Consider the following 27,564-nt stretch of genomic DNA (forward strand, 5'->3'; position numbering starts at 1 on the left):
TCTCGTGTCTTGTCATCTATTCTTTCCACATGACCTAATCATCTCAAAACACTCGCATCCATCCTCTGAGTTACACTAGCCCTTATACCACTGGTACTACGTGTCTCTGCATTTCTCGCCCTTTTGTTTCCTTTTTATGTCACAAATAATATTCATACAATCCACCTTAACGGTTTTGCAACATTTTTTTTATCATATTTTGCACTTCTCTCCTTAAAGGAGAGTTAGCTCAACAGTCCCCTCTGCTTTACGACTTTGCTTCTGTGGATGCACCAAGTTATTTAGGAGCCATTTCCTCCCACCAGGGAGTCCACAACCCTTCACTTGGTACTCCTCTGCCCTTGGTATGATGTACTTGGACTCCAAAATGTTGGCACCACCGTTGGAACTCACGTCGTACTTCTTACAATCAGTGCAATGGTCAAGAGACTGACTGATATATATGCTTGTCATTAGCCTCAGGAGTTAAGCACGTCCGCCCTTTGAAGGGTCAGCATATCCTCCTCCAAGGGAATTATAACCCTCAAGTTGATTAAACTGGCTGTATTTAGGATTTAGAATTTACTAAACCTAGTTGATGATAATGATTGTACATTGGCAGTTCGTGCTTCAGAAGATATAAAGATTCCAGATGGTGCCATTCCAGATGGTGCCACCTCTGTCCTCTTGTTTTCTGCTGTAGTCAGTAATAATTGTCAGGCGTATTGTGAACAGTCAGATTTGATAAAAAAAATTAATGTGTACTTATACTTAACTTTTTTGAGTATTATGGTGGACGTTAAATTAAACTACAAGTAGCAGTATCGTCGTATTACAAGGAGGTTGACTTTACAAAACGAAATAATGTCGCGTTATAAGAAAAAATGACTTCGTACATTTGAATTACTAGTAGAAATATCATCGTGTTTAAAAAAAATGACTTAACATTTGTTTTTGCATATTCGGTTTCCAATTGCACACTCAGACGTGTATAGTCGTATCATCAAGGTTTCGGAAACATTTTCCGTACATTCTAATTTTGTAAAAACGTGTTTTTTTCGCATTTCAGCGTAACTACAGATTTTTATTCAATGTTTGTATGATGGTTTCTTGTCTCGCTTCAACATTTCATCGTATATGCTAGGGATGTTGCAATGACTTTATAAGTGCCTCTTGCTATTTTTAATATAAACGTTTACCTGTTCTTCGGCCAAAACGTTTCTACGCGTAAGCCTGGGGATTTTGTTGTGACTTGGGAATTTTTGTGAGTTTCAGCTCTTTAAGCGGTTTTGAGAAGGATTCCCGAAGGTCTGTGGGATAGGGTGTATTCCTAAAAATATCTTTTGTATGTGAGTGATACGCAGGGAGAGGAAAGTTTTGACGTGTAAGGAAATCTTATACAGATTTATACTTGTGAATGCTGTGGTTGGTCGTGTTTTATTAGTGTTCGAAATGCATAAAATATATATATATATATATATATATATATATATATATATATATATATATATATATATATATATATATATATATATATAAATAGATAGATAGATAGATAGATAGATAGATAGATAGATAGATAGATAGATAGATAGATAGATAGATAGATAGATAGATATACTGTATATATATACGAGTATATGTATGTATGTATATATATGTACTGTATATATATTATATATTTATATAAATGTATGTGTATCAAGCATTGTTCTCCTTCATCACAGCTTCGTCTCTGATTCATTACAGTAAATTCATAATCATTACTAAAAATTCATGGTAAATTTCTTAGCGAGCTCGCGCGCTCTCTCTCTCTCTCTCTCTATATATATATATATATATATATATATATATATATATATATATATATTGTGTGTGTATATAATTATAAAGTATGCTTGTATGTGTAAGAGTACTTGTCTGTTATGAATTACTGACTACTGTTGTCAGGTTTAGCAGTACATACATAGGAACCTACACGCATACACACATTCCGCGCACTCGAAATTAAGTTCCGCTCCATCTCAACCTGTTGAACTGAAGCAGTCGATATGCCTCCAACAGGTTGGTTGAACTGACTTCTGGCGAGTGTGTGTGTGTGTGTGTGATGATCTCTGAAAATTTCTCTTTCTCTTTCGTTCATTAATTTTTCGTGTAACTTTTTGTGACTTTTTTTTTATTTTCTCGTTTGTTTGATGATGTAGGATGCATGGTTTATATGTCTTTCCAAATATATTTGTAATTATGAAGTCTCGTGTCATTATTAAGACCCATTCTGCTAATTCCTCTGACTCACTCGCGTATATGTATGTACGACATATTACTTCTGGATCTTGTGGAAAAATATATATTTTCGCGGGTCACATTCAGTCTAGACGAAATTGCTAGAAGGCGACGAAACAGCTGTCCACTGTAGAATATTAAAAGGGAGAAAATACGCGTAAGCTCTTGCTCTTCTTGAGAACTATAACTGAAGAGAAAAAAATTATTTGGAAGAGATGTGAAACATCAACAAGAAAATAATCTTAATAGATAACACCATCGACTTGAATAGAAATTGTTTTGGAGAGAAATTGTCCTATTAGCGCACGCACACACATGCATAGCATATGTGTATATATATATATATATATATATATATATATATATATATATATATATATATATATATATATATATATATACACATATATATATTGTGTTAGTTTGTGTTTATTGAGACCTCTCCCTAAAATTTTGAATGTTTAAATGCTAATATTTCAGCTTACTGAGGTTTTTTGTGAAAAAATACATGTTGATAGTTGAACACTTCATTCAAAGGAATAATATTGAAAATATAAATCTATTTATACTAGATATTAGGAATTATTATGATAGTATGATAAAGGAAGATTGTGTTGACAGTGAAGCTTTCTTGTACTTTAGTATGAATCATGTGCCATGCGTTTTTACGTTGGTGGTACTTCTGACGAAAAAGTGAATTACCAACGTAACCTTGTTTTATTTATTTATTTATTTAATTTTGCTAATGTACGACATCAAGTGTTTCCGCTATTGGAAAAAAATAATTTTTTTTTTCTGCAAACCAATATTAAACTATAATCCCAGCATTATCATATTAAACCTTCCTTGTTTTCCACTTGTTCTTTCAGCCGTCCCCGTGCAAGAAGAAGAGTTTGTTACCCGCGTGTTTACGTGGGCGCGTTCCCTCCGACGAAAATGTTTATAGCAAGAGCCAGTCAGCCCACACCTCCCCCGCCCACAGAAAGGGACAGGACGCCATAGACTACGAGGACGACACCTACTTCAGGAGACGACCCAAGACGATCTGTTACACCGACCCGAGGAGATTGGCCTCTCTCGATGACTCCCTCGCCAAGGTCAGTCGTGAACTTAACTTTCATCTGAGTAGTGTTTCCTGTTTTGGCGTCGCCTTTTAGATGGAAGGTTCGTTTCGGTTTAGATTGCGATGTTAAGGTATTTTGACCTGTACGTTGTAGGAAATTCATCCTGAAAGACTTCTTGGGAAAAGGCGTACGGCGAAGAAATAATATAAATGTATCCGTAGGCAATTCCTGTTGAAGTCAGTGGCATTTACAACCTCTCTTAACAGTTGGTTCTAAGTGCAACTGCGAGGTTTTCTTCCTGTTACACGCTTGAAACCTTTCTACTGTCAATTGCCGTTGCAACGCTGAATGACCTTAAAGGTCCCAGTGCTTGGCCTTTGGCCTAAATTCTGTATTGTGTTCTGATCTATGCTTTTTCTCGTCAGGAAGGCTTCTCAGGATTAAGGAAAAAATCGCGTTTCTTTCCATTTACTTAATTTATTGGACGGACCGTTTTTACACCTCTCGGCGGCGTCTTCAGGAGTGGATTACAAATTGACAAAAACATTTTTTCATTATAGCATGCGGACTTTTAAGCTAATTCTTAAATGTAAAATGGGACGTTACTTAGATATACACATATGCTCAGGGCTTTTGGCGTAAAAAATGAAGGGCTACAGAAAATGAAAATTTATTTACATGAGGTAAGAGGTTGCTAGGCTTATACCCTCGCTTTTATTTAAATGTTCCGGGAGAAAATGAGTAAGTTTGCATTTATAAATGGTGATTTTGTATTGTATTATATCCACAGAGTTTTATATATATGTATTCATTTGCATACTGTACTTTTTGTAGTTATTTTTGCTTCCAAAATGAATATTGATCTTGTGTATGTACACAGGAAAACGAACGCAGTGTATTGACGTGCACATAACTTACAGCTCTTCGGAAAAATTGAATTTATGAAAATATCTAGTGGTTCTCATTATTTGCAACGAACTGTGTTAAAAAACATATAAATGTAAATCGCCACTCTTCAGAAATTTGGCAGTCTCGAAAACATTAAAATTATGAAAATAGCGTGCCCAAGTCTCGCGTGTTTAAAAAAAAGGGGGGGGGAAGTTTCCCCAATATTAGGTCCGTTAAGATGCTTATCAACATTCCATAAACTGCTTCAGATCCTATTATAGTCTTCTTAGCGAACGCTCCTTCAATATTTTCATCGTAGCCTTGTTTTCGTTTTCTGAGAGGAAAACTATTGTGCCGGCTTAGTCTGTTCGTCCGCACTTTTTTCTGTCCGCACTTTTTCTGTCCACCCTCAGACCTTAAAAACTACTGAGGCTAAAGGGCTGCAAATTGGTATGTTGATCATCCACCCTCCAATCCCAAATTGCAGCCCTCTAGCCTCAGTAGTTTTCATTTTATTTAAGGTTTCATTTAGCCATAATCGTGCTTCTGGCAACGATATAGGCCAGGCCACCACTGGGCCGTGGTTAAAGTTTCATGGGCCGCGGCTTATACAGCATTATACCAAGACCACCGAAAGATAGATCTATTTTTGGTGGCCTTGATTATGCGCTGTACAGAAAACTCGATTGCGCTGAAGAAACTCCGGCGCATTTTGTACTTGTTCGTCTTGGGTATAATAATGATAATAATAGTAATAATAATTCGGTCATAATTTATTCTGACTAAATTGTATTCAGTGGGAGTATTACGTCTAGATTTGAATTGAATTTAGTTCTTTAGCTTATTACCAGTGATGAGAAATTATATATAAATTGATTTGTGATTTTTAGCATCACTAAACTTATTAATTATGGAGTTTTGTTACTTACACTCTCATGCCGTTCTTATACTCCCAGATATTAAAGCGCATATATATAAGTTGATACAAAATTCCTCGTACTCTGGGAATAACTTACACCCAAAGGGAATTCTGCCTTCGCCAGGATTCGAACCTGAGTCTTGGGTTTAGAAACAGTGATAAACGGAGAATTCGATAGTAAGTGATATATGTGGCCTAGGATTTGAGAGTGTAAGTAAATCTTGCACGTAATTAAGAGACAAAGACACATATATATATATATATATATATATATATATATATATATATATATATATATATATATATATATATAATCCAGTATATATATATAATTATATATGTACATATATATATTATATATACAGTATTATATATATATTATATATATATATATATATATATATATATATATATATATATATATATAGAGAGAGAGAGAGAGAGAGAGAGAGAGAGAGAGAGAGAGAGAGAGAGAGAGAGAGAGAGAGTATATTTAAAAAATTCAGGAATAAAAGAAAGACACATTTCAATTACAGGCAAGTTGGAGGTCTGCCTGTGTCTTCTGTATGAAGTTAATCACAAGAGTAATTAGCCAGAGAGAGAGAGAGAGTAACCAATTCCTTTTATTAGCGCAAGGGCAATTACGCGACTCCGAAGGATATGTAGTTGGGAGAGGCGCTGAAATGGGAAGGAAGGAGTTTTGTGGAGAGGGGAAAGGAAAGGAGGAGGAAAGAGGAGGTAGCAAAGAGAGACAGAGAGGAAGGAGGAGAGGAATCGTGGAAAAGGAAGGAAAGGGAGGGAAGGTGAGGAAAGACACGCTGAGGGAGATAAGAAAAGAAACAAATAAAAAATGTGCCGAAGTTTCTTCGGCGCAGTCGAGTTTTCTGTGCATCGTATAATCAAGGCCACCGAAAATAGATCTATCTTTCGGTGGCCTCGGTGTAATGCTGTATGAGCCGCGGCCCATGAAACTTTAGCCAAGGCCCGGTGGTGGCCTGTCCTATATCGTTGCCAGATGCACGATTATGGCTAAATTTAACCGTAAATAAATTAAAAACTACTGAGGCTAGAGGGCTGCAATTTGGTATGTTTGATGATTGGAGCGTGAATGATCAACATACCAATTTACAGCCCTCTAGCCTCGGTAGTTTTTAAGATCTGAGGGAGGACGGACAGACAAAGCCGGCACAATAGTTTTCTTTTCCAGAAAACTAAAAAGGGGTGGGAGAGAGGGAGTGAGAAGGAATTCGGAAAGACAAACGTAAGATGGGTAGGAGAGGAAAACGAGAAGAAAGAGGAGAAGAAAATACGAGGAATAGATGAAAATTAAAGTAGCATGGAGAGAGGATGCACGTATAGGGAAAAAGAAGAAAACATCAAAGGCAAGGAGGTAAAGTGGAAGAGGAGTGGAGATGGAATGTTTTGAGAGAGAGAGAGAGAGAGAGAGAGGAAGGGTAGGGGTGGGGGAAAGATGGGCAATTAAATAAGTTTTGGGTTCGGGAGAGGTTGTTAATTACTCATGGAATGTAATTGCTTGTGCACATGATGTCCTGAGATTGTCCAGCAAGTTGCTGGAGGTCCTTCATTGATTCCTCTTCATTTGGGAGGATCTGGCGGAGATTCCTCAGATTGAGGGGAAAAGATCTTTTAAATTAACTCGGACATTTGGATGTTTCATTTCACGTTTAAGACAGTGTCGCCTAATGAACTGGGAGCACTTCTTGGATAAAAAAAAAAATTATACATTCATGTTAAGAAATTTATTCTTTTTATATTTCATTTTAGATATTTCATGAACAAGGAGAAAACATACATTCCTTTTGATACATGTAACTATTTTAATTTCATTTTTAAGACTTACATATTAATTTAGGAGCTGGAAGGAATTAAATGAACTAAATCAAATAAATTCTTTGAAAGACAAACGTTGTTTCCACTTTTCGAGACATTGTATATATTCAAGAAGGCTCTGTACGAGGAGATTTCTCTACCCTCGGAAAATGCATAATTTAAATTTTGTTCATTTCTTTGTGAATTCAGATAAAGAAAGGATTGATTACATTTCTTATGCGTGCTATATATGCAGAAACACAATTCTATTTATTCCACTTAAGTCTTTATAAGTATATGCAAAATACCATTTAAATAAATTTAAAGTTGTTTTAGATTTAAAAACAGCATCGTCATTTTTAAAACATTTTAACCTAGAAATGTCTCAAGTTGAAAATAATTTCGGGGGCATTTCAAATCCATTAAAGTTAAAAAGTCCGGTTTACACATTTCAGATCCATTAGAAATATAGAAATGTAAAGTCTAGGACCCTCTGAAAACAGAAAAAATATAATTAGAATCAATCAGAAGACAAACAAATGTACGAAAAATAATTAAACCCATGAAAATATTTTATGACCTTACAATAAATCTTAAATTCGGAAACTGGAAAAAAATTCTTTTACAGCCATTTATATTAAAACGAAATCCCTTGAAATAATTTTAGAATACCTTAATCTTAGTACAAAAAAATATGTAAATCCACTTCTTCATTTCTTCCTCCAGCAAACTTTAGCATGTCTCAATTTTCTCGTATCCGTCATTGGTAAGAATAGAGGAGAGTCTTCCCCGAGAAAATGTTTCTTTCAGAGTTCTATAACTTTGCTTGTAAAAACCTGATAGGTTCGTAAAATGCGAAGGAGGCATGTTTTTCATAGAGATATTTTGTTAAAAGTTTTCAGCGCCGAAGACGCTTCGTTTTGATGTGAATGGTGAAACGCTTTCCCATACATACATACATACATACATACATACATACATACACACATACATACATACAATGAATAAATGTGTAACTTTGAATCCAGCCTGAATAATAGAAATTTTGAGTTCCTTACCGCAATTGTTTTTTATAATAAAAAATGTTGCATTTTCATTGGCTAGAAATATAGCACATTTAGGAATACTTCTGTAAATGTCCGACCACCATGCAATACTCCAAAATCTAAAGTTAAGTTACCGTTTCCATTCCTCCACTATCTGATATTAATCACACTAAATTTTTTACTTGAACAACATCTTTTTCTTTCAGAGTTTTTACTTTTTCTACATACTTAGGTATGTTCCTGGGAACTGAAAATCGTGCAACAAGGAGTTAAATGATAAGACTAAAACAAATCTAGGCTAGCGTTGCCATAAGATTCTTGCCAAATTCATTTTTCCTTGCAAGTAGTCCAGGTTATGCAACTTTTTCTCCGTCAGTTTATTTCAGAAAGATCAAATCAGAAGCCTCATTTCAATCCATGATGTGGACAGTTACCTTACCTTATTCAAACTAAATTACTTACTAACTAGGGAGGTGGTGCCGTCAGTGCACCTCATGTGCGGCGCACTGTAGGCATTACTTATGGTTCTTTGCAGCGTCCCTTCAGCCCCTATCTACAGCCCCTTTTATTCCTTTTACTGTACCTCCGTTTATATTCTCTTTCGCCTATCTTGCTTTCCACCCTCCCCTAACAATTTATTCATAGTGCAGATGCGAGGTTTTCCTCCTTTTACACCTTTCAAACCTTTTTACTGTCAATTTCCGTTTCAGCGCTGAGTGGCCTCATAGTTCTCAGCGCTTGGCCTTTGGCCTAAACTCTAAACTCTCTTATTAACTTAATTCTATAAGTTTCTTTTTATTAGTTTTAATTCATCTTTTTCCTCTTTGACTACAGAAATTACAGGTTCTTAATTGACTTCAATAATGAAAGGGGAATAAGACTATTCGTGGGTTAGAAAATGTTTGAGATTTATTTGTACAGAATATACACTCAAGAGAACAAGGGAGGTCGCAGATCCATTGTGTCCGGATACAACCACTTTTATGCATTTGCTAAACCAAATGGTGGCCAGGTAATACTGTTTTGGACAGTTAGATAAGGTATGCATAGCAAGTCGGCTAAGTCCCCTCCTCCTGCCGTTGAACAGAGACACAAATACAGTTGACTTATTTAAAAACTTATATGAATTGAGCACAGTAAATATATATAAATTCATGAAGACAATATTATCTGGTGGCTGATTGGTATTGAATAACCCAGTGGTACTGGAGTCTCTGGCGTCTGTCAGTCATGGCTAATGGAACTACGAAGTCAGCGAGGTTTTGGGGTGGGGATCGACACCCAAGTTTAACATTAATGATGACCCCGGGGGCAAGGATCTAGCATATCCTCAATTCACAATTATCTGTATGAAGAAGAGAGCAGTGCTTTTTAAAGACAATGGTGGCGCATAAAACTGTACAGATTCCATAGGGCGCTGGACTTTCTTATTGCCGAACATCAGATGAGTGGTGCCTTGGTTAGCTGTACCACAAAGCCGTAATGTGGGTTTAAGACCAGTGTTTTGCCCAAGTTGTTACCACTATTTCGGAGTGTCTGTAGTTAGTTCTGGGCACGTGGCTGCCATGAAGGACGACATATGTTTACAGGACGGAGGGTTGAAAGTGGAATAATGAAAGAGCGAAAGCGGACTAGTTTAGATAAAGATTAAGACAGATACTTGCGACAGTAGCATTTATTAATATGATTAGATCCACTTCTTTTCAGTAAATCTTACCTAAGACAGATTTCTAGACAAACACTTCGCAATTACTTGAAATGAAGTTTAATTAACTGTCTCAAAACTATATTTTAATGTACAGCATATAAATATTCTTGAATGGATAAGTTCAGTTAACTTTGTTTTATCCTCTTATAAATATTTCTAATTTTTTTGACAATTTAGATTCCGTTCGCAACCCTTTCTCTTATGCCACTGCATTAACCTACTTTTTTCTCTTCCTAACTATTCTGAGTACTCCATCGAAAGACATTAAGTAAAAATGTAGGTATGAAGGTATGATATATATATATATATATATATATATATATATATATATATATATATATATATATATATATAGAGAGAGAGAGAGAGAGAGAGAGAGAGAGAGAGAGAGAGAGAGAGAGACGGGTGGTTTGGGGAGACGCCTAAGAAAGATAGAAAGAATAGGGATATATTTTCACAAAAACCATCCTGTGCCTCTTACGTCGAACGAATCCAGGGAGAGGAAGAGAAACCGTGGTAGTCGCTGTAAGGAACGAGTAGTTAATGGGTAATTATAGGACGCTAGAATTAATTATCCGTTAAAATGTGTCCCTTGTAAACTCCGCCTCAGAGTCGGTACTCGGATGGAACCATTTCTCTCTCTAATTCCCCCCATTCCTCGAAGAGAAATGTCACTATTTGCTTGTTATATATTCTTCCTTGATCTGTTGTTTCGAATTTTTATACCAGGATTGGTGACATGACGTGAGATTTTTTGTTTAATTTTACGAGTAATTAACTCTCAAATCCCCCCAAATTCATGCCTATTACCCCATCCCCCTCCCCTCTCCCCGATATACCCATTACTTCTTCCTCGCGTTCTTTTTCTTTTAGTTTGGGCTTGGGGAGGGCTTTAGGTTGTGCGTCCAATTGTACTGCATTGAAAATATATTTATTTATATAATTTTTTGTTAGCTTTGGAGGGGAGGTACGGCAATATTCTAGATTTACGACCTTTTTATTCAAATATTTTTTCTCTTTTCGTGTCCTGAATGCCGTGCACATTTCCAGTAAAGTCATCTCGTTTCCTTTTCGTAAAGACCAGTAATTGAAGTTAATCTCTGTCTGTTTAGTGTGACCCCGTTTTCTTTTGAAAATGACTGGTATTAAAAGAGAGAGAGAATAAAAAACGGGAATCGAAGGGACATCACCCTTGAAATGTTTCACCCTTGGCCTCGTCAACAATTCCTCAAACGGCGTATCGGTTTATCGACGTCCCTGAACCTTCGGGAATCAATGCCGAGAAGAACCTTCGAAGTCACAACTCGTCCATCCGGACGTAGGGTTTACGAATAAGCCAATGCGATTGGCTGGGGTACGGGGCCTCGTCCAATCACAAGCTCGCTTTGAATGGACTGGACTGTGTTCGAATGCGTACTTTTGATTGTGAATGTTATGTAAGAGGAAACTAGTCAGAGGGAAAGGAGTAGGATGATAGATCTTCCTTTTATAGGAAGAATGGAGCGTTGATGGGAGGAGAGGCCTAGATTACGTTCCCTCTGAAGGCTTCTCTACGTGATGAAAGGGTTAGAGATGGAATGGGAAGTGTGTACACCTGACGTTAAGTTATTTGGTCGAACTTTGGTTTGCTCTCTCTCTCTCTCTCTCTCTCTCTCTCTCTCTCTCTCTCTCTCTCTCTCTATATATATATATATATATATATATATATATATATATATATATATATCGGAAATTTACAAAGGCACTCCAAAGTAAACAAACGCCCCTACGGTCTACAGAAGGAAGAAAAATAGACGGTATGTTATGAAAAAATATATGTGGGGATGAGAAACGAACGAGCAGGTAGCGCCATCTGTTACTTTGTAAAAGAAACAGGGACTCGTCATAAATGATGTGGCGCCATCTGTTATTCGCTGAAGTGAAATGGATTGGAGAAATGAAATATGTGGCGCCGTGTATTGTTAGCCAAAGTTAAATGGCCCTCTGTACGAGCGACTGGATGATTTGTTCACTGTCATGTCGCAAGGTAAGATGAATCCGTATGGGAGATGGAATGCTCGATACTTTAAATGGTAATAATTCAGTAATAGGGAACGAGTTCATTATGGGCATCGCACATTTTTAGTCTGTATTTCACATGTAAATTAATGTAAGAAATGTTAATTTTCGCTTCTTATTCTTTCGTAATTTAAATAAAACGAAAACTATTGCATTTAAGTGCTCTTGTCCAGCCCATACCAGAAGGAGACAAGGAAAAAGAAAGTTAAGACTTTTGAGTCAGTCACGTTCTGGGAAAACAGAAGCGGAAAGAAACCTCATATAACAAATATATTAAGACTGAATACTCTAAAGAGTTAAAGACAAGTTATTGTAACAAGCTATAAACAGACAGTGGAAAAGTCAGTCTAATTACTTGTGGTAAAAATGAAACGCTGTGTTTTTAAACTTTAGGTTTATTTCGTTCTGTCTCAAAAGGTGTTAAGACTTAAGTATTTCTTAATCAAGACAAAATTTTAATTTTTCAAAGACAAACACTGCTCAAGTCACACCTGATTAATATAATTACTGACTGGAAGCATAAATATTTTCTGACATTAGAACTCACACAATAAGATATCCAGCAAAAAACTTTGTAAACCACTAGTTATATTATTTATCATATATCAAAATACAAAAATAATTACCAGCCATTTCTTCACCTCAAAAGATTACATCACTTTTAAAGGGTTTAACTCTTTAAATAACATAAACCACATTAAACATCACATTATTCCTTTCTTTATCATAACTCTTAACATAACAAAACCACCATTACCTTTCTTTACATGTTACACTTTCCACAATGCTTGCACAATATAAACACTTTAGATCACCTCTTACAAAATTAACACACTTCTTGGGTGAGTTTAACAAAACTTTTACAAACAGGAAAGCAGCCAGTATAGCTTATACATGAATGGAATTATTGAGAGAGAGAGAGAGATAGGACATATTGCCAGCAACCCTTGTAACTGAGTGACTCTGGATCAGCACTGCACTCTTATCTTTAAACCCTCCCAGAATACTTGATACGTAAAGTGTACATACATTATATACATACAGGTATACATGTATGGTATACATACAGGAATTCTTAGACTCAGAAGAAAATATACCAGAGCTCTTATCAATGATTGACATCTTCCGCTGGACACTTGAACAAACAAAAGGGAGGTACTTTTGGACCCAAAACTGGCTGGCTGTCAGCATGTCAAGCTCAACTCTCTTTCTTACTCATTCCATTACTCAAGATCATGGAAAAGAATGAGTGCAGACACAGCTAATAACCATGGAGCAGACACACATGATAAATGCATAACAGGCAATTCACCACTAGCTGTCAAACTTGTCAGATAAGTCAAGAGGCCTTGCCTTCCTCCAAACACAACTTCCTGGACACCAACAACTGTGTAAATATATGCGGGAAACGCTAAGCGATAAGGATCCACCCTCTTTCTCCACAACATGCTAAGAATTCGTGTTGATAACACTATACAATTTTCATATACTGCACCATACATTAAACAAATGGAAAAAACATATCAAAACATTTTAAGATTACATGATACACAATTTATCTGTAAGAAAGGACATTTTAAAATCATGTTATTACAACAAATGACGAATCTGCAAGCAAAATATCAAAATTTTCACAGAGACATATGACACTTATAGAATGGTTATATATATTATAACACCTTATAATAATACCTTAGTTTAACCAGACCACTGAGCTGATTAACAGCTCTCCTAGGGCTGGCCGGAGGGATTAGATTTTATGTTACATGGGTAAGAACCAATTGCTTACCTAGCAATGGGACCTACAGCTTATTGTGGAATCCGAACCATATTACAACGAAAAATGAATTTCTATCACCAGAAATAAATTCGTCTAATTCTTCATTGGCCGGTTGGAGATTCGAACGTGGGCCAGCAAAGTGCTAGCCGAGAACGGTACCGACCCGTCCAACGAGGAACTTTCTGAAAGGTGTAACGAAGCTACTTGAGAGGAGGAGGAACCATGTCCTGTTCATTGTAACCAGCACCAGTGAATGCACCTACAGGAAACGGTTAACTGAGACCACGGCATGTAGGTAGACAGAAAACGGACGTGTAAAGCTCGCTATCCAATAAGTGCTTTGATTTCATCATTACTGCAGAGATGCGCCTTGTAATGGGCATTATTTCTTCGATTCATGAAGTAGACGAGTTGCTCAGAGATCGTGGAGATGGAGTGGCTCCAGAGGGTGATGGGTTTTTTACACGGCAAGCCTTCATGAGATTTAGTTTACTAGCGCCTTGCTGTTCTGTAATAATCATTACCATAACGTAATTCATTGATTAGGACAACGGAGATACAATGTTAGGATGAAACTAAGTATGTGTATGCAATAAGTATGTGTATGTATGTATACATATTATATATGTATATGCACATACACACATATATATATATATTATATATATATATATATATATATATATATATATATATATATATATATATATATATATATATATATATGGATGGGTGACAGAGAGAGAGAGAGAATTTCAGTTCGTTAAAAAAATTTCCAGCGTGCACTGTGACTTTTCAGCAATTGCAAACATAATTTTTAACGAACGAACTTTACATCAAATTCCAGGGGACTTGTCTGTTAACGAAAGAAAAAATAATTCATTTTTCAAATGTGGAAAAAATTGATAGAATCTTTTTGGTTAATGGCGTGGCATTTGCAGGAAGTGGAATTATTCTTGGAAAAATGGGAAAAATCATCCATTACGAGTAAAGTGGAGGAGAAATTGTGGGAATGAGAAATTGTGGGAATGAAAGAATGAATGGAGAGAGAGAGAGAGAGAGAGAGAGAGAGAGAGAGAGAGAGAACACTACGTTACCAGCAGTTTTTGATTGTAACGGCTATGTGAGATAAGGATTAATTTTTGTATGTATGTAGGGTTAGTTTTATGTCTTTTTCATGAAGGCTCGCCTAAAATCAGGCACAAAGCTACTCTCTCTCTCTCTCTCTCTCTCTCTCTCTCTCTCTCTCTCTCTCTCTCTCTCTCTCTCTCTCTCTCTCTCTCTCTCATACACAACTGCCTAATGTTGTTGAGGTAACTTCTTTCATGTACAACTGCAGATATGTTTAGATCAAGAGAATTAAACGAATGCGTAACACAAGTACTTTGGAAGGATTATTATTATTTATTATTATTATTATTATTATTATTATTATTATTATTATTATTATTATTATTAAGGGACCAGCGGAAATTCCACGGCAAAACCCGTAATCCTGAATTCCACAGCGATATATATATATATATATATATATATATATATATATATATATATATATATATATATATATATATATATATATATATATATATATATATTATATATATATATCTATTATATATATATCTATATATCTATATATATATCTATATATATATCTATATATATATATATATATATATATATATATATATATATATATATATATATATATATAACGAATACGTAATCCTGGACGCCACATTAAACGAAAACACTACAATTACACAAGCGTAAACTGCACATTAGAGGAGAAACATTTCAGATGTAATATCGTAAATTCCACATGTAATGAGAAGTGGAAGAAAAATGTAATCCTGTACATTAAATCAAGACGACGATAATATAGTTATTGTTCTATATTTAGTGTTTATGAGTTGCATTCATTTTTGACAAGACGATAAGATCAAAAGTTATTTTCCTTTTATAATCTTCTGAGCTTTTCCTGATTACCAACTATTTTCTCCTTCCCATGTTGTCTTTCTTTTCTTCACTCCTTTTCTTTACCTTCCTGCCTCTCCCCATTTTTTTTTTTATAGATACCAAATATCCGGCAAGGGAATGATTCCTTAAGCAGACGTAAGGGCTGATTAATGCGCCCCTAGTCTCAAAGGCTGAAACTCATTAACAGAAAATTCATACTTCTGGAGTCTATATAATTTTTTTTTTAATGAGGGCAGTTAGCTCGCTAACCATAGTAGGGAATAGTTTCATGAAGTTAAGTACTAGTAAGAGCAATGTAAAGTGTGGTTTAGCCTCAATTGTATTTAGATAAAGGTACAATTTTTCTTACTGTGACCCTGATATTAACATATATTACAATAATGATTTTGCGCTATATTATCGTAGTGAATTGTATAGATTATATAGTTTAAATTTTATTTCTTAATAGTATAATTCTATTTGGATAAAGTTGCAATTTTTCTTATTTCAACCTTAATATTAACTGTCACACTCCATTAAAGGCACCGTTTCTTGTCCGATATAGTTTTGAAATTCAGTAACGTTTGTAAACCGGTATATCAGTATATAACACTAGATGAGAGGTACTTACTGCTTTTTAAAGTTATAGTATCTGAGGATTGAGATGAGTTGCTCATTAGGTAATTAACAATGTAAGTAGATATCTGGATAGATTATGGAAATGACGTGAAAGTAAGTAGACAGAAAATATTTATGGAAATAAATAAGAAAATTACGAAATTGTCTTGCTTATTCACTGCAACGTAAATATGAATCGGTAAACTATTTTACTTACAATTGTGTCCTAGCAACTTCCTATTAAAGACGAATGTATCGTTTCCCCTCTCTTTCTAATAATAATAATAATAATAATAATAATAATAATAATAATAATAATAATCTGACCGGGAAACAATTGTCTGCTTCCTTTAGTATCGTGTAGATAAGGGTTAATTCTCTCTCTCTCTCTCTCTCTCTCTCTCTCTCTCTCTCTCTCTCTCTCTCTCTCTCTCTCTCTCTCTCTCTCTCTGGTTAAACAAAATTATATAAATAAATTTTTCGTTTTTCTGCACAGAGTGGCCGAGTACCCCGCCCTCGATCGGACGCGGGCAACGCGTCCTACGAAAGTTACCTGAACGAAGATCCCACTGGGGGGGACCCCAGCCAACGCCCCACGCAACTTGCCATTACCTCAGGGGAGTACCACTCCACGGAAATTTACCAGGAGGACGTTGCCAATAGGGAAGGTCAGTGGTCGTTTGTGTGTGTGTGTGTGCGTGTATATATATATATATATATATATATATATATATATATATATATATATATATATATATATATATATATATATATATATATATTTGTATGTATGTGTGTATAATTAGATATATATATATATATATATATATATATATATATATATATATATATATATATATATATATATATATATATATATATATATATATTGTATATATAAAGATTTTAATTGATATACGAATGGTTAGGTGGAGTCATGATTGTAAATATACCACAGATATTAATTGCAGTTGCAAAGGATTTGTTAACAGCGTCGGAAAGAAAATGACATTATCAGCATATTCAAATCAATCCCTGTTAAAACTTAATATTTGTTTAGCACAGAGATACGCACGAAATTCATGAATATCCAGTGCTCCAGTTGATAAATGATTTAAATTCTCATTAATTTAGGAAACGATTTTTCATTGTTTTCTACAAATTTGAAATCGCTTCTATCGGGAACGGTCAGTGCAGACTGGAATTTTAATGCATTCCAAATTTACTTGCACTCTGGGCTAGCAAATCAAACTGGAATGCGGAACTGAAATGGGAATGTAGCGCTTGCTTTACGCATCCGCAAGGATTTTTTAAAATTTATATTCGTACGAACAATATTACACCACTGGAAATGCATTAATGGTTGATGTCAATCTTTACCAGTATTGGTACTTATAAACTTCACAACTTGAAGCTAGGAACCTGAGGCAGAGTGCATACCTCCACCAGTATCCTATTCCGGGATTCAGAAACGATTCAGAATCTAATCGATCCTCCTCCTCCTCCTCCTCCTCCTCCTCCTCCTCCTCCTCCTCCTCCTCCTCCTCCTCCTCCTCCTCCTCCTTCGAAGCCGACCCCCCGCCCCCCTCCCCACACACACAGTTACATTGTCATTTACCAATTCCTTTAAAGAGATGACATGTGGACAATCAGACGTAACCACAAACAAACAGACGTTGTTTATTTACTTATTCATTTATTTCCAGGTTACACCGTCAGGAGGACTGCATTCACCCAGCCCAACACACCTGACCTGGGCCATACCACACGCTTCCACCAAGTCACCACGCCCGAGGTCTTCCTGGACGACAGGCCGCAGAAGCACGTCAGCTTCCAGAAAGCCATGAGGTCAGTGAATGAGGGGGCAAAGGTTGCGGTCATCCAGAAGCGAGATCCTCCGTATAATACCATAGACCTTGTTCCGTACATTGGACGGGTCGATATCGTTCTCGGCTAGCACTGTGCTGGGCCCGCGTTCGATTCTCCGGCCGGCCAATGAGGAATTAGAGGAATTTATTTCTGGTGATAGAAATTCATTTCTCGCTGTAATGTGGTTCTGATTCCACAATAAGCTGTAGGTCCCGTTGCTAGGTAACCAGTTGGTTCTTAGCCACGTAAAATAAGTCTAATCCTTCGGGCCAGCCCTAGGAGAGCTGTTAATCAGCTCAGTGGTCTGGTTAAACTAAAGTATACTTAACTTAACGTACGGGGTAGGTGCGATACTAGGAACTGGACACTGATTTAGGACTGTGCTATACTACGAACTGAACACTGATTTCTGACTGTGCGATACTACGAACTGGATACTGATTTAGGACTGCACACTATTTTATTTTAGAGGGAGTTGAAACGTATATTTGAGCTAGCTTTTCGTTGTGGAAGTGCGCAGAAGCTGCAGTTCCCTGTATCGCACATCTGCAAATACTTGTTTAATACGAGTTTCCATCAGCACGCACCTGTTAGTATAGCAGAGCAGCGAATTTTTCACAGGAAGTATAGCCATGAACTCGTTAATTAAATTATCTGTTTCGTAAAACAAACGTATCAACCATCAATCACAAAAGGTACAAATAACAGACCTATGCAGACTCGAACATTACTGCGCTCATCAAGGAAGGATGAAGTAATCCCGTAAGAGCATAAGTGCCGAGGAGAAGTTTTATCATGAAATGTGACTCCAGTAGCACTTGCCAAATAACATATCCTGCTTGCAGTTACTTCATCGTCTTTATCAGGTTCTTATGAGCCACCTGGTGATTTCTCTTCTCTTTCTCCTCACCCTTATCCCTGTCTCTCTCTCTCTCTCTCTCTCTCTCTCTCTCTCTCTCTCTCTCTCTCTCTCAGCTCTTCGTTGGGTGAGTCGGTAGAGCTGTGGACTAGCACTCGCTAGGCCCGAGTTCGAGTCTCCAGCCGGCTGATGAAGAGTTAGAGGAATTTATTTCTGGTGATAGAAATTAATTTCTCGCTATAATGTTGTTCGGATTCCACAATAAGCTGTAGGTCCCGTTGCTAAGTAACCAATTGGTTCTTAGCCACGTAGAATAAGTCTAATCCTTCGGGCCAGCCCTAGGAGAGCTGTTAATCAGCTCAGTGGTCTGGTAAAACTAAGGTATACTTAACTTTCTCTCTCTCTCTCTCTCTCTCTCTCTCTCTCTCTCTCTCTCTCTCTCTCTCTTTCTCTCCCTTCCACCATTCCTTCCTTGTACTTCAGGTAGTGTTTACGCCAGATAACTTACAGTCAGTAATCAAATCTTCTCTCTCTCTCTCTCTCTCTCTCTCTCTCTCTCTCTCTCTCTCTCTCTCTCTCTCTTCGTTACCTTTCCACCATTATTTTCTTCTACTCCAGGTAGTGTTTACGCCATAAATAACTTACAGTCAGTAATGAAATCTCTCTCTCTCTCTCTCTCTCTCTCTCTCTCTCTCTCTCTCTCTCTCTCTCTCTCTCTCTCTCTCTTTTTTCTTTTCTCTTCTTTGCCTTTCCACCATTATTTCATTCTACTTCAAGTATTTGCGACGCCAGATAACTTACTAAATCAAATCCTTTTACTCTCTCTCTCTCTCTCTCTCTCTCTCTCTCTCTCTCTCTCTCTCTCTCTCTCTGTTTGCCTTTCCCGGTCGAGTTACGGATTGGGTTCGTGCATTTAGGACTGAATAAATGTATGTAAATAGGGGTAACATTAACTGGGTGTTGTCGCGAGGCCTCTGACGTGGATTTCCTACGTTTGTGTCCGTGGGTTTATTTCCATATTATTATTATTATTATTATTATTATTATTATTATTATTATTATTATTATTATTATTATTATGTAGTTTGGAACCAGGAAGACTTATTGCCGAATGAGGATTGAACATTGGAAGGGAAAGATGATGTTAAAGAAGTTGAACAGTGAAGGTGGGAGAGACCATGAGAGAATGGATGGAAAATAAAGGCAAAAATTTATCCTACTTGGGCCCAAAGGAAGCTGCAAAAGACCTTATATATATATATATATATATATATATATATATATATATATATATATATATATATATATATATACATACATACATACACATACACATACACTTTAATCTCAACACTTTCAAGTTTTCTTCTCGTAGTTTAATTGCATTGATGAATTAGGTTTTATTGTATGTATAGTTACTTTAGTTAAGTCAATTTAAAATTAATCAAACAAGATGGCACGTTCATTTAAAATATTATAGAGACTACCATCTTCCAGATAGCCACAAGTAATCCCTCAACTATCCTGATTAATAGAGACATGGCCCTGTTGGATAATGACCAAATCCGAATAAGGGCAAGTAAAAAATGTGTGTGTGTTCAAGGGCAACTTCTTACCCTTCCTCACCCTACCTTGTGAATACTGCATAACTGCAAAGACTAAATATGCTTATAAAATACAACCTTTACACTTTAAACTTGATGTAAAAAGAAATTATCTACCATTTTTCCGGTATTTGTAACAAAAACTCTATATTTACACTAAAAAAAAAGCAAACCCTTTCATTTTCTCTCATACTCAACACACAATATGATAGGTTACACAAACAATTTATCGTTTTTCCCAAACACTTTAAAATACATCGTGCATAAATAAAAACAAACCTACAAATATAAAAACACTTTTTCTCTGGTACTTATCTGCGTGCACTGCCCGTACCGAAATCCGTCGCGTACTACTTCAGTTGGTCCTGGAACCCCTTGATATCATGCAAGGTTGACTGAGCAGTCCCTTACTCCTCCATGATATGCAACCTAGACCAACCTTGCCCCATTCTCCCAACAATTTTGAGTTTCTGTTGTAGGGTCAACTCCCTCTTAGGACGAGTTGGGGCCATACACAAAATGCACAGCACCACACACAACGCAAGCAAAACAGTCAATGCTGCAGGTAGTGAAATGAAAGCCATGTGCTCGGAAATTGCATTGCGTTAGCACAGCACTCGCAAGCAGTTCAAACAAGCAACTGATCACACAAGACTGCATAAGGAAGGGAACTCTCTTTGTTATCAAGTGCACTGATACTCTCTGGATGTAACCAGTTAGTACAAGGTATTTTATGACGCCATGTCTATCAGCCATTAAAAGTAAAAAAGTACAATGACGCGTAAGTTTCCCCCAATAGCAGGAAAGCTTACAAAAACAGGAGTGCTCACCCACCTGCACCTTCTACCATCTGCTAATAAACTGATGTGATATCCATATAGCCAATATAAAAAGTGATCAACAAAATGATGTTTTCCTAACTCTTTCATTTTGTGTGTTTGTTTCTTCGCGCATTATCACGTGTTGCCCTTTTCTTTTTGCCTTTCTTGATTTGCTGTGCAGAACCCTTTCATTACAGATTTAGTTGACTGTGAATATGATTATCACACATCATAACAATACACAAGAGAATATTGTATCACTGTTGATATTTTATCTGTAATTACAAAAAAAAAATTTTTTAAATGCAAATTTGTAGATGATGGCACACTGAAGGAGTGTGTGAATACCCTACTCACATGCTTTGGGATATCGTCTTTGGGGTGGGGAAAATAAAAATGAGAAAATACAGTAAAATTAAAATAAAAAAAGGGAATGTTTGTGTTGTAGGCTTCATCGTAAGCGATACCTAAGTAGTTGTTCTCTCTCTCTCTCTCTCTCTCTCTCTCTCTTTTGTTTGTTTTGTGCTTGATGTATTTCATCACAAGTTACAGTACAGTACATACCTGTAATGTCCTTTTAAAAAATGTGGGAAAAAGCATAAACGTCAAAATATAAAACAAAAAAATCTCTCCAACATCCCTCACTGCATTCCCGCCCCCTCCCAGCCAGGGTAAACTGATTCCCTACTCCATCAACCTTCCAAAACAGTTCTTTCTCTGAGTGAGTTCCTCTACACAGCCTTACTACCCCTCCTCTCCCATTGCCACCAGCCATCTGACTCCTCTCCCACCCCCCATCACCATGGAAACCCCCACCCAACCCTATCTCAATCTGTTTATGAATGTAAGCAGTTACCAATATTTCCTTAGGCCACACAGCATTGCCAACCATTGGAGAGAGGTTTTTAAATTTTTTTATAATTTGTATGTATATATATAAATATATACATATACATATATACTGTATATATATCTATATATCTTTGGTCCCTGGCCTGATGCTGTCAGATAATGAGGATCCGGATAATCGAGGGATGTTTGTGATGAGCTAAATTGTCGTGTCTGGTAACATAAGGTATCTAGACTATCCAAGGTTTTTGTATCTAAGCCTTCAGTTGGAATGTGGTATTATTCCCAGTTTTTTCTTTCATCTCAAGCCACATTTTACTCTGTACTTCGATGTCATTTTGAATGAAATTACTTTTATCACTTTTAACGAATATTTCAACAACAACACCTATCATATAACAGTGATCCAACTTTTCTTCATCAGAGACTTTCCGTTATTCTAAAATATTTATTTTTAAGTAGTTGAAAGATTCTAAATTTTGTATCCAAAATTGTTTAATATGCCATATAAATTTAGGGATCATCACATGCCAAGTAAGCAGAAATACAAAAATACTTCTTCCAGGGGTGTCAATTTTTACATGCTTTTATTTAACTTGACTTCTGCATCTGTGTGTGTGTGTCTGTCTGTTTGAAATTTTGCATGGTTACCCAATCCCGGTGACAATACAACTTTACATGATCAGTAGGTCAGCAGTGACCTCTAGTGACCCTACAATGACCTCTCCCTGAATCTCAGGATTTGTATGAAACTCTTCGGATTTTTCACAACTTCTTTGACTCGGTAGAATAAGGTAATAACTCTACGGATTTTTCAAACCACCTTTAGCGAGGATATCGACTAAACTCAAAAAGTATAAAATAGAATTTTTTAAGTTTTAAACACGCTTTTATTAAAATGCGCTAAAAGGTGAAAAATTAATTTTTTGAGATCCGGAATTTTGTTACAATTGATCATGCCTTCAAAAATAAAAGTGTGGGTGCCAGACATGGAAGGAAATGCTACAAGAAATAAAAAATATATTTCTTTTCTTGCATTTCCTTCCATGTTTGGCACCAATGCTTTTATTTTTGTAGACATGATTAATTGTAACAAGATCCTGGTGTCTCAAAAAATTTATTTTTTATATTTTAGTTCCTTTTAATAAAAACGTGTTTAAAAAAATTATCATATTTTATTTGTAACCTTGTCGAAATTCTTCCAGCTAGAACAGTCTTGTGAATTAAGTAAAGTTAGCAAGGGAAAATAAAATGAATAACTAATTCAGTGTAATGTGATTATTAAGAGGCAAAATTTTTTATTCAGAATTCGTTTTCTGTTTTATCGCTTTGGGAATAATGTCACAATCAAGTGCCATATGATGTCCTTGATTTACAAGAGTAGTTAGTAAAATCATGACCCGTTGATTCGAAAAGTATGTTTTTGATTGGACTTAATAACTCCTGTTGAAGAAACTTGAATTTTATATACAGGAGATCTGAGGTGAGTACTTAAAAATTCTGTCAATTTTCTACTCTAGTTGGCCAACTTATTTTATTTAATGGATCTTAAGTGTATTTACAAAACATAAATTTATACTTATGAGACTTTAATTTTGTGCTTATTTGACAATACGTAATTCAGTAAGGTTTGATGCAATGAATAATGATGCGTGTGTGTAGTCAAAAGAGCTAAATTGTATAAGTAAAGTATGTAAGATGTAGGATAATGAATTTTGTGTTTGGAAAATAAGGATAATTGTATCCTTGAAATGGCTGTAATACTTTTTTTTTCGTTTCGGACAGCATTAGAACCTCTGCGTTTAAGAGGCTAGAAGACTTGCTCAGGTATTTAAATTGTTTATTCAGGTAGCCTCAGATGTGATCTGAAGAGTCCTAAAGTGTTCACAAGACCTGAATTGTGTAATTATAAAGGTTAAGTTTTTTATTCAACCTATTTAAATAATGTCTTCAAGAATCTTGAATTCGGGATTCAGCAAACAATGTTTTGTAAATGAAGCTCCTAATTGAATATTTACAAGGGCAAAATTGTTTAATGATAAGAGCTGATTTTTGTATTCAGCACATCTGTATTAAGTATCAAATAGGCTTAAGTTTGAGACAGGTTTTATATACGCAAAAACTACATTGAGTATTCAGGGGACTGATTTCATTATTATGGTAGTGTTCAGCTTACCTAAGTTGTTTAAGATGTCTAGTGTATGGGTACACGAGACCTAGGTTTTGTATACAAGGGACCTAAATTATATATTACTGGTTACTCATTTGCTTTTTTAATGAACTTAATTGGGTGTTCGTGAAGGATAATTTATATATTTATGATGGCTGAAATGTATATACGTGATTCCTAAAAATTGTGCAGCCAAGAGACATGGTTTGTATTCGGGACGCCTAAATTGTATATAATTGTTAGAGCAAACCTTTATATTCAAGAGGCTTATACTGTCTCTTCAAGAGGCCTAGATTTAGTGCATTCATATGAAAACCTACCTCTGACATCCCTCTGAACTTTTCCAATCTTTTGACATCCCTTTGTACTCTTGTAGTGAGCCTTCTAGTGGCGCCCCTCTGAACTTTCCTGTGTACCTTCCTTTGATATCCTCCGAACTTTTCCAGCGAGCCTTCTGACATCCCTCTGAACTTTACCAGTGAACCATCTGACATCTCTCTGAACTTTACCAGTGAACCTTTTCTGACATCCTCCTGAACGTTTCTAGCGAACCCCTTCTGACACCCTTCTGAACTTTTCCAGCGAACCTCTTCCTGACATTTTTCTAAAGTTTTCCTGCAAACCTTCTTCTGACATCTCTCAGAACTTTTCCAGTGAACCTTCTGACATCCTTCTGCTGAACTTTTCCAGTGAGCCCTCTTCTGACATCCCTCTGCTGAACTTTTCTTGCAAATCTTCTTTTGACATCCCTCTGAACTTTTCCTGCAAACCTCCTTCTGACATCCTCTGAACCTTTCCAGTGAACCTTCTGATATTCCTCCAAACTTTTCCAGCGAACCCTCTGACATCTCTCTGCTACTGCAAACCACCTCCTGGCATCCCTATGCCTGAAATTTTCCAGCAAACTTTCTAACATATCTATGCTGAACTTTCCAGCAAACTTCCTTCTGACATCCCTCTGAACCTTTCAGCCGAACGTTCTTCTGACATCCTTCTGGGCTTTCCCAGCAAACCTTCTTACATCCTTCTGAACTTTTCGACCAAACCTTTTTTTGACGTCCCTCTGAACTTTCCGGGAACCTCCTTCTGACATCCCTCCAAGCTTTTCCAGCGAGCTGTCTCCTGACATCACACCGAACTTTAACAGCGAGCTGTCTCCTGACATCACTCCGAACTTTTCCATGGAAACTTCTGACATCTCTCTGAACTTTTCCAGCCGATCTGCGACGGTAGGTGGCCTGGAGGACCACGGTTCCATGACTCGGGACGATAGCGGGAGAGGCAGTGTCAAGTCCGGCGGGTCGAGGAGCCAGGAGAGGCTGCTGGACGGCAGAAGGACGCCTGATTATGTGGAACAAAGGGCGCTTGACCAGCTCCTAGCCCCCGTCCTGACGAAGGCGCTACTTCAGGGTAAGTCGGAGTTCTCTCTTTATCGCCCCCGCTTCTGTTTAGGGATTTTAAGGTTAGGTGTGCGTGCGAATGTGGATATTTGATTGGGTAGGGGGTATGTGTATGGATATGTCTGTGGGTGGATTGCTTTTTATGTGATGATGTACTGGGTGTTTAAGAGTATGTTTTGTGGGTAGGTGTTTGAGTTTTAATATGCACGTCAAGACTCGTGTGGTCTCATTGTTTACTCCAAATTGATTTTTACAAGCCAAAATTTGTCGAAAAATTATAAATTCTTACGACTCTGATTGATTGAGAGAGAGAGAGAGAGAGAGAGAGAGAGAGAGAGAGAGAGAGAGAGAGAGAGAGAGAGAGAGAGAGAGAGAGAGAGAGAAGGAACATGTTGGAAAGTAATTCCTAATTATGCCCCATTGAGGTGAAGGTCGTGGGTTTTTACCTTGACATTAAATCGAGCACTTGTGTGTGTGTACATATATGTATTTGTTTGCCTCCATGTATAGTGTGTATGCATAAATTCATAAGAAATGGGTGCGATATTTTTCATATGCATTTGATGTTTGTTTTCGTTTGAGAGTGAATGTAAGTTTGAAAGCAAAATATTTTCATTCATAGCTAAATTTTTTGGTAGAAAAATTATCAAACATGGCATTGGATTTAACAAAGTTTTAATTGTATTTAGAGAAAGTAAATAAAAACTGTTGTCATAGATTCAGTTATACAGTTAAACTTGTTTCCAAATAAAAAAGTAATTTTAATTCGCCAGTTACACTGAAATTTCATATAGATTCATTTGTGAAAAGTATGAAACTGGCAGCATTTTTCAAATTGTATATTACTACCATCATTCATAAACTGTGCATGTTTGCCTTCTTGCATGCAAGTTACGTTCAATGTAATGCTCCTCTCTGTGGTCTCTCCTAGCCTCTGCCTCCTTACCTGATTTAATCTTTGTCGTCTGATTATAAGTCGTTTTATTTTTCTTGCTCCTTCTGTCTCTTCCTTGCACATACTCTCCCGTACTGATTTATTGGTTAATTATGTATGCGGTTGCAGATTTATTCCTTTAAAAATGTAAATAATTTATCGTTTATTTGCAAACATTTATAATGGACTATTGATTTGTAAATATAGTGTTCAAAATTTAATGTTCATTAATGTACTTTTTAAGCATGTCGTTCATTTGAAAGTACAATGTTATTCCTATATGATCATTCATAGCATTGGTTTTCATAGTAACGTATGGTTTACGGATCACATTGTAAACTTTTTTCGTAATGTATATCTTTTTTTTTTTTAAACCGTCCTCACATAAACATTCATAGAGTATCGCCATCTCTAAACTTCATTGCATACAGTTCATTCATGAATAATTTTTACAAAATTCATTCTTCCGTTCTCATAGTTTTAGCGTTTAAATAAAAACAAAGCTCATTGCGTATCGTACTTTCAGAAATACTCATAGTTTATCGTTCAGTCATAAACGCTCATTGTTCATCCTTTATTAGCAAACATTCATATTCTTTTTATGGGTGTACATTTTCAGCTTGTAGTTGTTCATCAAGATTTCTTTCAATGTAAGTTCATGCAAGAGTCTAGAATCATATGCAAGAAGTGAGGAAGTTTTTTCTTACATTTATATCAGAGCAGTGGTATTTAGTGATATTCCCGTCAAAGATAGTGTAGTCAGGAACTTCCTTATTGAGTTGATTCAGGTTAAGAACGTCATTTATTTGTCTCCTTGACTTCAACTTTCTAATGAAATCGCTACAAATTAAAACTTCTTTTTCATTGCCAATAGCAAAAACTTCATTGTTGGAGTCTGTATGCCTCTGGCGTGCATGTCGTAA

The 27,564-nt window shown here is 36.3% G+C and overlaps 1 protein-coding gene across 1 annotated transcript in view; it reads left to right on the plus strand.

Moving 5' to 3' along the window:
* The window catches only part of LOC136854827 (microtubule-associated protein futsch-like), a 130,414-nt gene that overhangs the window by 25,775 nt on the left and 77,075 nt on the right, over positions 1-27,564 (plus strand). Inside the window, exons 3-6 of the mRNA XM_067131365.1 lie at positions 3,132-3,359; positions 16,632-16,803; positions 17,842-17,983; positions 25,524-25,717. Of these exons, the coding sequence (XP_066987466.1) occupies positions 3,132-3,359; positions 16,632-16,803; positions 17,842-17,983; positions 25,524-25,717 (736 nt within the window). The remainder of the gene's footprint in view (positions 1-3,131; positions 3,360-16,631; positions 16,804-17,841; positions 17,984-25,523; positions 25,718-27,564) is intronic.

The sequence above is a fragment of the Macrobrachium rosenbergii genome, chromosome 30 (assembly GCF_040412425.1).
Source record: "Macrobrachium rosenbergii isolate ZJJX-2024 chromosome 30, ASM4041242v1, whole genome shotgun sequence".
NCBI classification, from domain to species: Eukaryota; Metazoa; Arthropoda; class Malacostraca; order Decapoda; family Palaemonidae; genus Macrobrachium; species Macrobrachium rosenbergii.